General features: G+C 41.8%; 1 protein-coding gene across 3 annotated transcripts in view; it reads left to right on the top strand.

The window, feature by feature from the left end:
- The window catches only part of LOC139376072 (astrotactin 1), a 231,987-nt gene that overhangs the window by 35,792 nt on the left and 182,270 nt on the right, over positions 1-13,925 (top strand). For 2 of the 3 annotated variants that reach the window (XM_071118227.1, XM_071118229.1), the window contains exons 2-3: positions 2,176-2,363; positions 10,061-10,460. In XM_071118227.1, the coding sequence (XP_070974328.1) occupies positions 2,176-2,363; positions 10,061-10,460 (588 nt within the window). The remainder of the gene's footprint in view (positions 1-2,175; positions 2,364-10,060; positions 10,461-13,925) is intronic. The other variant, XM_071118230.1, reaches the window with a different exon arrangement.

Below are 13,925 nucleotides of genomic sequence, written 5' to 3' on the forward strand. Positions count from 1 at the left end.
GACACATCTCAACATTAACTGTTCAGAGGAGACTGCGTGAATCAGCCCTTCATGGTCAAATTGCTGCAAAGGAATCACTACTAAAGGACATCAATAAGAAGAAGAGACTTGCTTGGGCCAAGAAACACGAACAATGGATATTAGACCAATGGAAATTTGTCCTTTGGTCTGATGATTCAAAATTTGAGATTTTTGGTTCCAACCACTGTGTCTTTGTTAGATGCAGCGTGAGTGAACAGATGATGTCCTCATGTCTATTTCCCACAGTAAACCATGGAGGAGGAGGTGTTATGGTGTGGGGGTGCTGTTCTGCAGCAATGCGCCATCCCATCTGGTTTGGGCTTATTGGGACTATCATTTGTTTTTCAACTGGACAATGACCCAACACACCTCCAGGCTGTGTAAGGGTTATTTTACCAAGAAGGAGAGTGATGTGCTGCATCAGATGAAATTACCTCTACAATCCCCCGACCGCAACCAAATTGAGATAGTTTGGGATGAGTCCGACCGCAGAGTGAAGGAAAAGCAGTCAACAAGTGCTCAGCATTTGTGGGAACTCCTTCAAGACTGTTGGAAAAGCATTCCTCATGAAGCTGATTGAGGGAATGCCAAGAGTGTGTAAAGCTGTCATCAAGGCAAAGGGTGGCTATTTGAACTTTTAACACTTTTTTTTTTACTACATGATTCCATATGTGTTATTTCATAGTTTTGATGCTAGAGACAGCAGAACAACTTTCAAATGTCCAGGCTATCTTATCAACCAATCAATCAATAAATCAATATGGTCATCTTCCTACTTTTTAAACCGTAACCTTTCACCACCATTACTACTGCAGTCACTACCACTTCTATAACTTATTTAAAAACCATATCGACTTTAAAACAAGCTAGCAAGCACACCACATTTTCTTCAGGAAATGTAGTTTTCAGTGATCACTGTTAGCCTAAAGGGTTTATGTATTATTTAGAACTACAGCTAGCTATCAGTAGGCCTACATATTAACCTATTCTACATACTTCTTCACCTGCCCCAAAAAATACTTCAAACAGCTGTCATCAATAGATTCACCATCATATTTCTTTCCCCGGATAGCCTAGAACGTTCTAATCATCACATCATCATTCAACTCAAATCAAACTTCATTTACACTGAAAGTTTTACCAAAGTAAATTGTGCATCTGTGTATCTGAAACACCCACAGCATGAATGATTCAGAGCTGCTTTGCTTTCCTACGTGTGGTCCACACGATCCAGCCTTTAATTCCCATCTTCAGACAGAAGATCTCTTTGTCCTACGTCTTTCTTCTTTCAGTTTTCACACTCAACTACTGTAGTTTAGACATTTCTTCAATCTAACTGCCCCACAATCCAAAGTAATATGGTTGATGTAGTAGTCTATTAAAGTAATCCGACCAATTATTTTACAACATTTAACTAACTACAGTATATGTAACTGCTTTGCTTAAAATAGTGAAGTAAAACTTTTTTAACTTCATCCATTACCACAATAATACATTTAAAGAGCCAAAGCAAGCCCCAAACTTTACTTGTAAAGTTACCATCCAGTTATTATTATTATTATTATTATTATGGTGCAATTAGAGGGGGTACACAAATAATAGTGGTACACTAATTGTGCTGGTTGGTTGGTGGTCCCATGCAGAGAGGGAGGCGATGGGCTCATTAATAACACTCTCATGCTGAACCAGACCCTGGAGGGAACTCTCTGCTGTAAAAAGTGCCCTGTCACTTTGTCAGATCATTTGCATCTAGGTTAAATCTAGCCCCTAAATCTTATTTACCAGTAGGTCCCATTCTGCTGCGGCACACTACCATCAGTAATCAGTGTCAGATAAACCTAGTTACAGTACACTCACGCAATTAAAAGCATTCAGTTAGATCACAATTAAGGAACGGAATGTTTCAGTGTATAGGCACACAGGTAATAGATACTAGGGTAATAGTTATTACCCTGCTGGCAAAGAATGTAATGGGTTTTTGTAAAAGGGCATACGGTTTCAGAAATTGTTATGCACTGATAATTCAGTATAATATGCTTCCAAACCCAGGTACCATACTCCTCGCTCACTCATATGATAAGCGTGTGAAATGAATTGTTGAAAATTCATCGTTACTGACTCATCCATTATCTGTGTGTCCTGTTTGACTGGCAGAGATCACAGGAAACTCTGAGGATATTCCTCTGGTGCGATGGCGGCAACAGTGGCTGGAGAACGGCACGTTGCTCTTTCATATCCACCATCAAGATGGCAGCCAGAACCTCCCCGGCCTCTCCGCCACGGACGACCCTGCCAGCGACTCTGCCGAGGAGGAGCTACGCATCCTCCACGTCTCTGTCATGGTACGGTACTCTGCTGGCTGGGGTTGGAATAGGGGGGGGGGGGGGGGGGGGGGGTTTATTGTGATGTTTGATCATGATGTTTAACAAGGATGTTACTTTCCAGTTATTTGCACTGCTCTAATATAAGTATTAGAACTCGGTGCATTTCTTGGTACATGTGGACATGGTACAATGAAAGGTTTGGACTACATTGATGGATGACAGTACTTCTAGACATTTGAACAAATTATTCAGCTTTAGAAAAATGATTCTAGTAGCTAATAGGTACATTGCACAGACCCATGTCAAATAATGAGCCTTGAGTCTCCTCTGCATTGTTTGCATGCATTAGTACACAATGAAAAAGTAGACTGAAAGAGGACAACATTTTCATATTTAATTTCAGTAAATTACCTTGTTTTTACCATCCCATATTTTCCTCCAAATCTAAATGTAACATCCATTTGGTCGTTGTTTCCCTATTTCTATTCCCCTTGCTATCTACTCATACTAATAGCTGCTTGACAATACATTCACAAAGCTCTTGTGGAGGTGTGAAAGGCTTAGCATGCAGATAGGACAGACCTAGCAACAGATGGCTGCTGCGCTGTGCTCCTGCTCCGGCCTCGCTCGCTACAGCTTGTGGCTCGGTTGGAGGGCGGCCTTATAAAGCCAGCGTTGCATCACTTCGTTAGGTCCTTGTGGATACGTGTAGCCCCAGCACTCTCTCTCACACCAACTGCCTCTCTCTCTCTACACCACACCTGTCATTGAGCCATTTCCATTGTTCCGCCATACGCCGTAGACACCAGGATGGCTCGATGGCCAACGATTCTAGCCAGGATTCTACACAGCAGCGTGGCCTGTCATGCACAGTTCAATGCCTGGCCACCAGGCCCACCATGGGACAGTTTAAAACTATTGAATGAATGTAGTCCAACCTGAAGCTTGAAAATAGGCCAGCTATAACTGGGGCTTAATCTCATAGACATGCAAATTCACTGAACTGCTCCAAACTCAGTTTTGTCTCCAAAAGGGGGATTTCCCTCGCCTTGTGGCCATTCCATCTGAAGTGATAAGGGGCTAAATGTGATGGAAAGACTTGTTGTTTTTTCTCCTGCAAAGATTATTTAATGCATTACATACTTGTTTTGCAATTGTGTTTCAAAGTTTCAAGTTACTGGTGTGCTCCCTCTGCCACAAGGTGACCACAGTGCCCTTTGCTTCTCTGCCTGAACATCATCCATAATGGATGAGTTACCTTGTGTTCCATGTTCAGCTGCAGGTGAGCTCCTGCAAGTCGAGACACATGTCCTCAGCTCTCTTTTAGCCCAGAGGCAGAGGGAACAACAAGCAACCTCTAACACTGTGCACCACCACCCTTTTAAAGAGACATACACTCCGGTAGCAGGAAATAAACATTTTTATTTAATCTTTATTTAACTAGGCAAGTCAGTTAAGAACAAATTCTTATTTACAATGACGGCCTAGGAACAGTGGGTTAACTGCCTTGTTCAGGGGCAGAACGACAGATTTTTACCTTGTCAGCTCGTGGATTCGATCTCACAACCTTTCGGTTACTGGCCCAATGCTCTAACCACATGTTAACAAATTCTCACTGATAAAGCAGCAAAGTGCGTCATTGCAGTACATTTCAAAGGTCCCTAAATATTGTAAACTAATTACGTTATAAAGAGGGAGAGAGGAAAATAATTTCACAACGTATTGAAATAAGAAGACAACACAAATATATATATTTTAAAGCCTGAGGAACACATAAAATCTATTGGATTTTATTGGAGATTTGACATAACAAGCAAATACATAAATAACGCTTAGGTTGACCGGGACTCCACAAGTCTGCGTTTTTCTATACCTCGTAGTATAATCAGCCCATTTCCATTGAATTAAGGTCTTAGTCCCCCAGTGTCCTGCCTGAACTAATAAATCTAGACTCCATGGTATAATTAAAGTCTTAAATGTTTTCCTTCTGCACTTATACATTTTGAACGTCACACCTTTTGCCAGTATAGCGTTAGTAAACATGCTAGTGCTCCGTCTTGCTGCTGTAAATTCAGGGTTAAGATGGGAATTAAGGGGATCGAGTTTCTTGGGAAACTGGCGGCATGGCGATGGCATGACATTAAGAAATTGTATGCAGATGTGAGCAGAAGAAATACAGTTATTTTATTGGTCAGAGGTATAGTATAAGAGCAGGCAAAAACTTGAAACAATGTGACTATAACTCTTCATTTGCTGTTTGATACGATAGAGCAAGGCGATCAGAAGGAATAAGTCCAACAACAAACATTTCATACTTTCAATTAAAAAATACCACATGAGAAATTCAGAAATAATTGGCCCGGCCGGGGCCTGGACTCAAGACGTTCTTCACAACATTACCAACGGTTTTCCTTTGGGCACCCCCTCAGACCCTTGCACTTTTGGTTTAAGTGCCTGATAAGACCTTGTTTTATGGCCACTCACACCCTTGAAAGGAAATACTGTTTCCTCTTTCCACTCTCATTTACTCCAAAAATGCCATCCAGATCAGATAAGGCAAGCAGACATGCAGTGACCCATTCATTAATGCAAGCATAAGCCCCTGAACTTGAAGATTTACTGGCTACATAATAAAGATTAATGATAAAAGAGCATTTTAGTTTATAATGATATACAATTTAAGGGGACCACACATATCCACCCGGAAGGAAGGAAGAGGAAATTCAGTTAGAGTAATCTAAACCAAAATATTTAATAAAATATTGTGTTTATAGTTTTGAAGGCTAAAGTTTTTTTTCCTGTCTCTCTTCCGGCTGTTCCGTAGGGTGGTAACCACATTAAAAAAATATATCCAAAGGAACAGCCATAGAAAATGTCAAGGCCTTGCTACAAATCACAGCTGACTTATCAATTGATCTCTTTAAGTACTGTATGTGTAGGGAAAGCCTTACACAATTTCTAAGGTTTTTGGGTGGATGTGGGTTTTCAATTGAAGAGGATATGGGGAGTATGCTGTAAACTCAGTTGTATCAGCTAACGTACATTAGCAACCAATGGCACAATGTTGTCTGTCAATCTAACTAATTATAACTATAGAAAATTCAACTAGACTAGAAGCTAGCTAGTCAAAGTGTGGAAGAAAGTAGAATCAGAACTCGTAAGCTAAACTAGTAAATGTTTTATGTTCTCTCAGTTGTTATATCAAATGGAGAGTTGTTCTATATATTATGAATGGATTACTAATTAATTTCATTTCATGAGGTACAATGTGTACATTCTGAATCTCTCAAGAACCAATCTTCTTTAATGATTATGCCTTGCAGTACAGCAGGAAACTTGAATGTGTCCTTAATAAGAAAAATGTAGCTTTCATGCGATATTAGCTTTTATGAAATATTCTAAGTTGAATTAAATGATTTAAGTTAATTTCATTAATAACCCATTCCAACAAAACCCCATCGTGCTGTGTGTTTAATGGGGGTTTAACTTTAAAAAATGTTCAATGTCAAAATCAGAAATGGATCATAAACCGTAAAAAAGTCATGCTGATAATTGTCACATTTTTAAAAATATTTTAACCCCTTTTTCGTGGTATCCAATTGTTAGTAGTTACTGTCTTGTCAAATCAAATCAAATTTTATTTGTCACATACACATGGTTAGCAGATGTTAATGCGAGTGTAGCGAAATGTCTTGTCTCATCGCTACAACTCCCGTACGGGCTCGGGAGAGACGAAGGTCGAGAGCCATGCGTCCTCCGAAACACAACCCAACCAAGCCACACTGCTTCTTAACACAGCGCGCATCCAACCCCGGAAGTCAGCCGCACCAATGTGTTAGTTGAAACACCGTACACCTAGCGACCTGGTCAGCGTGCACTGCGCCTGGCCCGCCACAGAAGTCACTAGTGCGCGGTGAGACAAGGATATCCCTACCGGCCAAACCCTCCCTAACCCGGACGACTCTAGGCCAATTGTGCGTCGCCCCATGGACCACCCGGTCGCGGCTGGCTGCGACAGAGCCTGGGCATGAATCCAGAGTCTCTGGTGGCACAGCTAGCACTGCGATGCAGTGCCTTAGACCACTGCGCCACCCGGGAAGCCTGATAATTGTCACATTTGATTTCATTGTTGTCATTAAATATTCTTTGTAAGCATTTAACACTGAATAGTTAGACGAATAGTTAGACGAAACTGACAGGTTAGACGATTTGGATGAACTGAAATTATATTTTAAATGCCTCCCGAATGGCGCAGTGGTCTAAGGCACTGCATCGCAGTGTCACTACAGACCGGGGTTCACAGCTGGCCATGACTAGGAGACCCATGAGGCTGCACACAATTGGCCCAGTGTTGTCTGGGTTAGGGGAGGGTTTGGCCAGCCGGGATGTCCTGGTCCCATCGCAATGTAGCAATTCCTTGTGGTAGGCTATGTGCCTGCAAGCTGACTTTGGTCACCAGTTGTACAGTGTTTCCTCCAACACATTGTTGCGGCTGACTTCCGGGTTAAGCGAGCATTGTATCAAGAAGCAGTGGGGCTTGGCTGCGTCATGGTTCAGAGGACCCATGGCTCTCAACCTTTGCCACTCCCGAGTCCGTACGGCAGTTGCAACTACTAATTGGATATCACAAAAAAGGGGTAAACGTACATAAAAATAATATATATACAGTACCAGTCAAAAGTTTGGACACACCTGTTCATTCCAGGGTTTTTCTTTATTTTCTACAATGTTGAGTAATACTGAAGACATCAAACTATGAAATAACACATGTACTGTAATAAAAAATTGTTAAACAAATCAAAATATATTTTATATTTGAGATTCTTGAGATTGCCTTGATGACAGCTTTGCACACTCTTGGCATTCTCTCAACCAGCTTCATGAGGAATGCTTTTCCAACAGTCTTGAAGGAGTTCCCACATATGCTGAGCACTTGTTGGCTGCTTTTCCTTCACTTTGAGGTCCAACTCATCCCAAACCATCTCAATTCGGTTGAGGTCGGGGGATTGTGGTGGCCAGGTGATCTGATGCAGCACTCCATCACTCTGCTTGGTCAAATAGCCCTTACACAGCCTGGAGGTGTGTTGGGTCATTGTCCTGTTGAATAACAAATGATAGTCCCAATAGGTGCAAATCCGATGGGATGGCATATTGCTGCAGAACGCTGTGGTAGCCATGCTGGTTAAGTGTGCCTTGAATTCTAAATAAATTACTGACAGTGTCACCAGCAAAGCACCCCCACACCATCACACCTCTTCCTCCATGCTTCACGGTGGGAACCACACATGCAGAGATTATCCGTTCACCTATCCGTCTCATAAAGACACGACGGTTGGAACCAAAAATCTCACATTTGGACTGATCAGACCAAAGGACAGATTTCCAATGTCCATTGCTTGTGTTTCTTGGCCCAAGCAAGTCTCTTATTCTTATTGGTGTCCTTTAGTGGTGGTTTATTTGCAGCAATTTGACCATGAAGGCCTGATTCACACAGTCTCCTCTGAACAGTTGATGTGGAGACGTGTCTGTTACTTGAACTCTGTGAAGCATTTGGGCCGCAATTTCTGAGGCAGGTAACTTTAATAAACTTATCCTTTGCAGCAGAGGTAACTCTGGGTCTTCCTTTCCTGTGGCGGTCCTCATGAGAGCCAGTTTCATCATAGCACTTGATGGTTTTTGCGATTGCACTTGAAGAAACTTTAAAAGTTCTTGACATTTTCCGTATTGACTGACCTTCATGTCTTAATGTAATGATGGACTGTCGTTTTTCTCTGCTTATTTGAGCTGTTCTTGCCATGATATGGACTTAGACTTTTACCAAATAGGGCTATATTCTGTATTCCACCCCTACCTTGTCACAACACAACTGATTGTCTCAAACGCATTAAGAAATTCCAAAAATGTACTTTTATCAAGGCACATCTGTTAATTGAAATGCATTCCAGGTGACCACCTCATAAAGCTGGTTGAGAGAATGCCAATAGTGTCATCAAGGCAAACAGTGGCAATATATTTTTGATTTGTTTAACACTTGGTTTCTACATGATTCCATATGTGTTATTTCATAGTTTTGATGTCTTCACTGTTATTCTACAATGTAGAAAATAGTACAAAATAAAGAAAAACCCTGGAATGGGTAGGTGTGTCCAAACTTTTGACTGGTACTGTATACATTTAAACATTTCATTTATTTATGTTGTGTTAATGTCAAACATTATTTTTAAATCAATGTTAGCACTTTAAGGGTTACAGTTAGGGTCCTACTGGTTAGGGTTAAAGTTCCTTGGGGTTTTATGGTTAAGTTTTGAGTCCAGCTTAAGGCTTATGGTTAAAGGTTATGTTTATGTTAATATGGTTCCAAAGGTATATCTCATGAAAAAGTCATGAGACCAGGTTGTCTATACTATGATTGACTACTCCTGTCTCATCAATATTGTAAAGTCAAAATATGTTTATTTTGGCTCTATATACTGTATATTGTCTTCTGGATACAAAATGCCATGCCTAATCAGGATGAGGTAAATTACAGAATTATACGTTATTGAAACTATAGTATTACATTAAAGCATAACCCTTACATAAATGGATTACAGGCTGAAATACTGGCATCCTTTGATGTTTGGTTTGGCTTTGTTGACTCTATAAAAAGAGACAGGCCGTCTTAGTCCACTATTTGATACCCTGTAATGTACAAAATTACACAAGTTTCCCCTACCTAAAGATTTGCATTGTGGCTAATGCAAATGGTGGGGCCTAATTGCATTTGGTGGGAGATTTTCAATTGACCTCTGCAGAATGTGTTGCCCTATGTACCAGCCCAGTGATTGAGTTGTTGTGTGCTACAGTATGCATTAGAGGGAACACTTGTGGGTATGTCTCCTGGTAACTATCTGGCCTAGTTCTTTCTGCTTCATTCCAGTTTGGAATAGCTCAATGACTTTGAAAGTACAAAAAAAAGTAATCAATATGAAATAAATTATTTTAACTTTAATTTCCCCCCAAAACTGCATACAGATTTGCTGCATACGTGACCTATATTAAGGCATCATGTGTTAATGTCCTTGACTATGCAGAATAAGCAAACAACTTATGCAAATTGACTTTACATTTGCCATTTCAAATTTATGCGAGCAGGTGAAGCACTCTCTCTATGATCCTCGGATATCAGTCTGCATTTGAACAGGGTTTCTCAATTTCAATTTCCGGTTTAGTCATCTCTGTCGCCGTCCTCACATGTTTTGTTGATCTTCTCATCATTCATTATTTAGTTGAGCTGAGATCTAAAATGTGCAACAAAGTGGAAGATTTCATCAGACCATTACTGACGCTGAACCCACTGAACCCACTGAACCCGAGAGTAGAGTCTTTATTGATAGATTATTGACAGAGTCTGATAGCAGCTTTAATAGACGCTCTCTTGGTATAGGGTATATTTCCTAAATGGTTTCAGTTTTTATTCCTCCATGATGCTTCCTAGAGCACTGCTGTTCTCATACACCATGCTTTGGAGATTATCTACATCGTTTTGCATGGTGTGCTCTGTGATTATATGGATTTTGAGTTTGTTTGATGTTTTCTTGACGCTGTTGCTAAGATCTATAGTTTTTTCTTCAAGGATCTCTGCTATGCACTAGTGGTGTTTTTCAAATGGGAAGTTTGGGAAGTTCTTAGTTGAGAGCGGCCATCTTTCTCTTTCCCCTTGTGTTTGTTCACAGGGAGGCATGATCGCTTTGCTCCTCTCCATCCTCTGCCTGGTCCTCATCCTCTACACGCGCAGGCGGTGGTGCAAACGCCGCCGTGTGCCCCAGCCCCAGAAGAGCGCCAGTGCAGAGGCGGCCAATGAGATCCACTACATCCCTTCAGTATTGATGGGGGGCCAGGCCAGGGAGAGCCTGAGAAACTCCAGGGGCCAGGGCCACAATTCCAGCGGCACGCTCAGTATCCGAGAGACTCCCATCCTGGATGGCTACGAGTATGACATCACTGACCTGAGACACCACCTGCAGAGAGAGTGCATGAACGGAGGAGAGGACTTTGCCAGCCAGGTCACACGCACCCTGGACTCCCTTCAGGGCTGCAATGACAAGGCCAGCATGGACCTGACACCTGGTGAGTGTAGGTACAAGCACAAACACACTCACACACATCTATGTCTTACTATACTTGTGAGGACTTTTTGGGGACCAACAATTGATTCCCATATCAAATTCTATTTTCCCTAACCCCTGACCTTAACCCTAAATATAACCCTAACCTTAACCCCTAACCCTAATTCTAAACCTAACCTCTAAGCCTAAAATAACCTTTTTACAAGTGAGGACCGGCAAAATGTCCTCACTTCTCGGAATTGGTTGGTTTACTGTTCTTGTGTGGACTTCTGGTGCTTACGAGTATAGTACTACACACACACACACACACACAAACACAGACAGAAAACTCAAGCGCAATCCCCATTTACATTTAGCTGCGGGATTATTATTTTTTCTTGAGCGGATAGTTGGGGGGCCGGAACATAGATATAAATAATTTGTACACTGCAAATTAATAGCAACAATCCCAAACAGATATCGTATTTGACAAAAACAGAATAATTTCAAACCTTGATTACACACTGTAGAGTACGATTACACATTTAAAATTGTTTTGTTTTTTACATTGGATACAAGACGAAACTCAGAGTTAGAAATTGGTATATCATACACTGCATTTGAGGAACAATGGGAAAGTAATTCTGCTTTGAAAGTTAATAAACTTATACCTACTGGAAGGCTCTTCTTTGTCTACACCCATTCAGCATTGTTCACACCCTCTCAAATCTTAGCCCCACCCATCTCTTTAAGGGTTCACATGCGAGGTCATGTGCTAAACAGAGTGAGTAGTGTAATAAACAACCAAAGATTTCAAGACTAAAAGTGGTAAATGGCTGCCGTGTTACGAGCTACAAATCAACTGTGCTATTTTCTTCGTTTTTAAAAATGTTTGTAACTCATTTTGTACATAATGTTGCTGCTACCATCTCTTATGACCGAAAAGAGCATCTGGACATCAGAACAGCGATTACTCACCTCGAACTGGACAAAGATTTTTTCTTTAATGAGTCCCCCCATCATCCGCGTGAAGAAAAGACAGAGAAAAAGGGGGAGGAGTGCAGGGTGCCTGGTAAGAATTCGCTGACGAGTAGGTAAACCATCACTACCCTCCGTATTATTGGCCAACGTGCAATCATTGGAAAACAAACTGGACGATCTACGATTAAGATTATCCTACCAACGGGACATTAAAAACTGTAAATTCTTATGTTTCAGTGAGATGTGGCTAAACGAAAATAATGAATACTATAGAGATGGCTGGCTTCTCCGTGCATCGACAGGACAGAGCATCTACGTCTGGTAACACGAGTAGCTTGTGTGCCTCTCTATTTGTTAAGAAACTGTTGGTGCGCGATGTCTAAGATTAAAGAAGTCTTGAGGTATTGCTCTCCTGAGGTAGAATACCTGATTATAAGCTGTAGATGTAACGATCGTCTGTGGTGGAAGAAGGTGAGGACCAAAGCACAGCGTTGTAAGTGTTCATGTTTTTAATAAAATAACTGAACACTGAACAAAACAACAAACGGCAAACGAACAGTCCCGTAAGGTGAATGAAAAAACACTAAACAGGAAATAAACACCCACAACTCAAAAGTGAAACCAGGCTACCTAAGTATGATTCTCAATCAGGGACAACGATTGACAGCCAGCCCCAGAAGAGCGCCAGTGCAGAGGCGGCCAATGAGATCCACTACATCCCTTCGGTGTTGATGGGGGGCCCAATCAGGGACAACGATTGACAGCTGCCTCTGATTGAGAACCATACCAGGCCGAAAACAGAAAATCCCAAATTATAGAAAAAAGAACATACCCACCCAACTCACGCCCTGACCATACTAAAACAAAGACATAACAAAGGAACTAAGGTCAGAACGTGACAGTAGACCACACTATATACCGAGAGTTCTCATCTATATTATTGGTAGCCATCTATTTACCACCACAAACCGACACTGGCACTAAGACCGCACTCAACCAGCTGTATAAGGCCGTAAGCAAACAAGAAAATGCTCATCCAGAAGCAACACTCCTAGTAGCCGGGGACCTTAATAAATGCAAAATTAAATCCATTTTACCTAATTTACCAACATGTCACATGTGCAACCAGAGGGAAAAAAACTCTAGACCACCTTTACTCCACACACAGAGACGCATACAAAGCTCTCCCTCACCCTACATTTGGCAAATATGACCATAATTATATTCTCCTGATTCCTGCTTAGAAGCAAAAACTAAAGCAGGACGTGCCAGTGACTCGCTCAATACGAAAGTGGTCAGATGACACGGATGCTACACTACAGGACTGTTTTGCTAGCACAGACTGGAAGATGTTCCAGGATTCATCCAATGGCATTGAGGAGTATACCACCTCAGTCACTGGCTTCATCAATAAGTGCATCGATGACGTTGTCCCCACTGTGACCGTACGTACATATCCCAACCAGGAGCCATGAATTACAGGCAACATTCGCACTGAGTTAAAGGCTAGAGCTGCCGCTTTCAAGGAGCAGGACATTAATCCGGACGCTTATAAGAAATGTAGCTATACCCTCAGACGAACATTCAAACAGGCAAAGCGTCAATACAGGACAAAGATTGAATCCTACTACACCGGCTCTGACGCTCGTCGGATGTGTCAGGGCTTGAAAACTATTACAAACTACAAAGGGAAACCCAGCCATGAGCTGCCCAGTGACATGAGCCTACCAGACTAGCTAAATGCCTTTTATGCTAGCTTTAAGGCAAGCAACTGTAACGGCTGTCGTCTGGAGATAGAGGACCAAAGCGCAGCGTGGTATTATTCATTGTAGTTTAATAAAGAATGAATACTGAAACAAAAAACAATACACGACAAACGAACAGTTATGAACGGTGCAACAAAACACAGAGCAGAAAATAAACACCCACAAAACCCAGGTGGAAAAAGGCTACCTAAGTATGATTCTCAAGCAGAGACAACTAACGACACCTGCCTCTGATTGAGAACCATACTAGGCCAAACACAAAAACCAACATAGACTGCCCACCCCAACTCACGCCCTGACCATACTAAAACGAAGACAAACAAAATAAACTAAGGTCAGAACGTGACAGCAACACTGAAGCATACATGAGAGCACCAGCTGTTCTGGACGACTGTGTGATCACGCTCTCCGTAGCCGATGTGAGCAAGATCTTTAAACAGGTCAACATTCATGAAGCCACTGGGCCAGACGGATTACCAGGCCGTGTACTCAAAGCATGCCGGACCAACTGCCAAGTGTCTTCACTGACATTTTCAACCTCTCCCTGACTGTAAATACCTACATGTTTCAAACAGACCACCATAGTCCCTGTGCCCAAGAAAGCAAAGGTAACCTGCCTAAATGATTACTGCTTCTTAGCACTCACGTCGGTAGCCATGAAGTGCTTTGAAAAGCTGGTCATGACTCACATCAACACCATCATGCCAGAAACCCTAGACCACTCCAATTTGCATACCGCCCCAACA

Source organism: Oncorhynchus clarkii, chromosome 20 (assembly GCF_045791955.1).
Source record: "Oncorhynchus clarkii lewisi isolate Uvic-CL-2024 chromosome 20, UVic_Ocla_1.0, whole genome shotgun sequence".
NCBI lineage: Eukaryota > Metazoa > Chordata > Actinopteri > Salmoniformes > Salmonidae > Oncorhynchus > Oncorhynchus clarkii.